Genomic DNA, 2051 nt, shown 5'->3' on the forward strand with positions numbered 1-2051 from the left:
TAAATGACAAAGCACCAAAAATACCAGCATATTTATTAGGAAAAGTAAATTTTTTTCTGCATTGTTTTATATTCAAAAATTATATTAGTAGCCTAAACATATCTTTTGACTTAAGGTAGATTTTTTAAATAAATTAACTAAAATTTATCCTATAATTTAATATGTTCTTATGATTCATTAAGAGTTTTCATAAGAATCATTTGCATCGCAACAAATGCGATGAAAAAAAGCACCCCGTAGAAATATCTACCAATGATAATGGTGGCCCTAATATAGAAAGTAACTTATCCGAAGAACATGATGAAGTCATTAAAAGTACATAAAAAAATTTAAACTACATTTCGATTATTGAAACAATTATTTTATACTTTAAACTCTTAATACTTAAAGAATTAGAAGCTAATAATGAACCTTCAAATGACGTTACAATACCTGAAGTGTCTACTGATAGAGTAAAAGAAACACTAGAAGAGAAAATAACTCATTTAGAACCCGCAAAATATGAAGTACATAAGCAACTCCTAGAGATATCCTCTTCTGAAAGTTCAGATTTAAAAAGAAAGTCATCCGATAAAGATGAGAAAATTATAAAAAGTACACAATAATTTTTTTTATAAACATTAACTTGCATATTCTGTTTATTGAAATTAATTTCTTATATTTTAAAACATAAATACTTTTAGAGGCAAAAATTAGTTCTGAACTTTTGCATGCCACAACGTCAAATGACGTTACATTACCAAAAGTGTCTACTGATAAAGTAAAAGAAACTGCAGAAGAAAAAATAACTCATTTAGAACCCACAAAATGTGGAGCAAAAGAACAACTACAAGAGTTATCCTCTTCTGAAAACCCAAATTTAAAGAGAAAATCATCCGAAAAAGATGAGAAAATCATAAAAAGTAGACAATAATTCTATTTTAAAAATTTGACCTTTCATAAGTTTATTGTAACAATTAAGCATTATTTTTATACATTCATTTTTTAGAGTTTAAAGTTAGTTCTGAGGTTTCGCCTTCAAATATGAATGACGTGTTGCCTGCCGTGTCCGTTGTCAAAATTGATGAAATACCAAAGAAAGAAATAGGTAAAGTAAAATTATTTTATTTTATTGATTTAACTATGTTTAATCTTATATTTCAAAACCTAGGAATAATTTTACTCATATTAAACCATTTAGCTAGCTTAAGTAATTTATGAGAAGTTTTTAACTCTTGTAGAAGTGACGCATGATCCGAACACAAATGAACTAGATCAGTATAACGCGCCTTCGTTTAAGTCCCCTAAATCTTGGTACACTTCGGACACAATTAATGATTATCTCAAATTGATAGTGAAAAGATCCAATGGCGAAGTTCATGCTGTCGTTACCGACTTCATACCAGCATATCTTCGAGGAGGTTATCCAGCTGTCAGAAGATGGATAAAAAAAGATATCCATACATTAAAGTTTCTTTTTGTGCCAATGAATGTACTTGGCGGACATTGGATATTGACTGTGGTAAACGTACCCGAAAGAACTGTGACGACATATGACAGTCTTAAGTGTTATGATGGTCCTTATCCTATGGTACTGAAGGAGTATCTAACTGACTGGGAGATGGATAAAAAAGGAGCAGCTTCGTCGTGGACTTTAAAAATCGGTGAGACGACTCGTCAAACCAATGGGCATGACTGTGGTCCATTTACGGTCGAGCTAGCCGAAAAAATGGCTCGTGGAGACACAACTCCTATTAATGCGAGTCTTATGCCTTCTGTAAGACTAAGACACAGAGAAGAAATTATAGGCGGCCAACTATTTCAATAATTTCTCATGAAAGATATTGCTTAAATGGCTTATATAAAGTTTCTAATTTTTCTTTGTTACAATACTTGATTAAATAAATGAATTTATTAATATAAAGTTATCTTAAATAAAATAATTATGTTCAAATGCTATGTTGATTGAATTCAAAAACTGCCTAATATATAATAATGTAAAAATAATTTTTAATGTTAATGAATTTATATANAAAAATAATTTTTAATGTTAATGAATTTATATACTTTCT

At 29.3% G+C, this 2051-nt stretch overlaps 1 protein-coding gene across 1 annotated transcript in view; it reads left to right on the forward strand.

Annotated features, from left to right (window-relative positions):
- Positions 1–1807, forward strand: part of LOC126903757 (uncharacterized) — a 5216-nt gene extending 3409 nt beyond the window's left edge. The window contains exons 2-6 of the mRNA XM_050682223.1: positions 183–315; positions 391–594; positions 684–902; positions 989–1087; positions 1221–1807. Of these exons, the coding sequence (XP_050538180.1) occupies positions 183–315; positions 391–594; positions 684–902; positions 989–1087; positions 1221–1807 (1242 nt within the window). The remainder of the gene's footprint in view (positions 1–182; positions 316–390; positions 595–683; positions 903–988; positions 1088–1220) is intronic.
- Positions 1808–2051: the final 244 nt, after the last annotated feature.

The sequence above is a fragment of the Daktulosphaira vitifoliae genome, unplaced genomic scaffold (assembly GCF_025091365.1).
Source record: "Daktulosphaira vitifoliae isolate Bord-2020 unplaced genomic scaffold, ASM2509136v1 Scaffold_4, whole genome shotgun sequence".
Lineage (NCBI taxonomy): Eukaryota > Metazoa > Arthropoda > Insecta > Hemiptera > Phylloxeridae > Daktulosphaira > Daktulosphaira vitifoliae.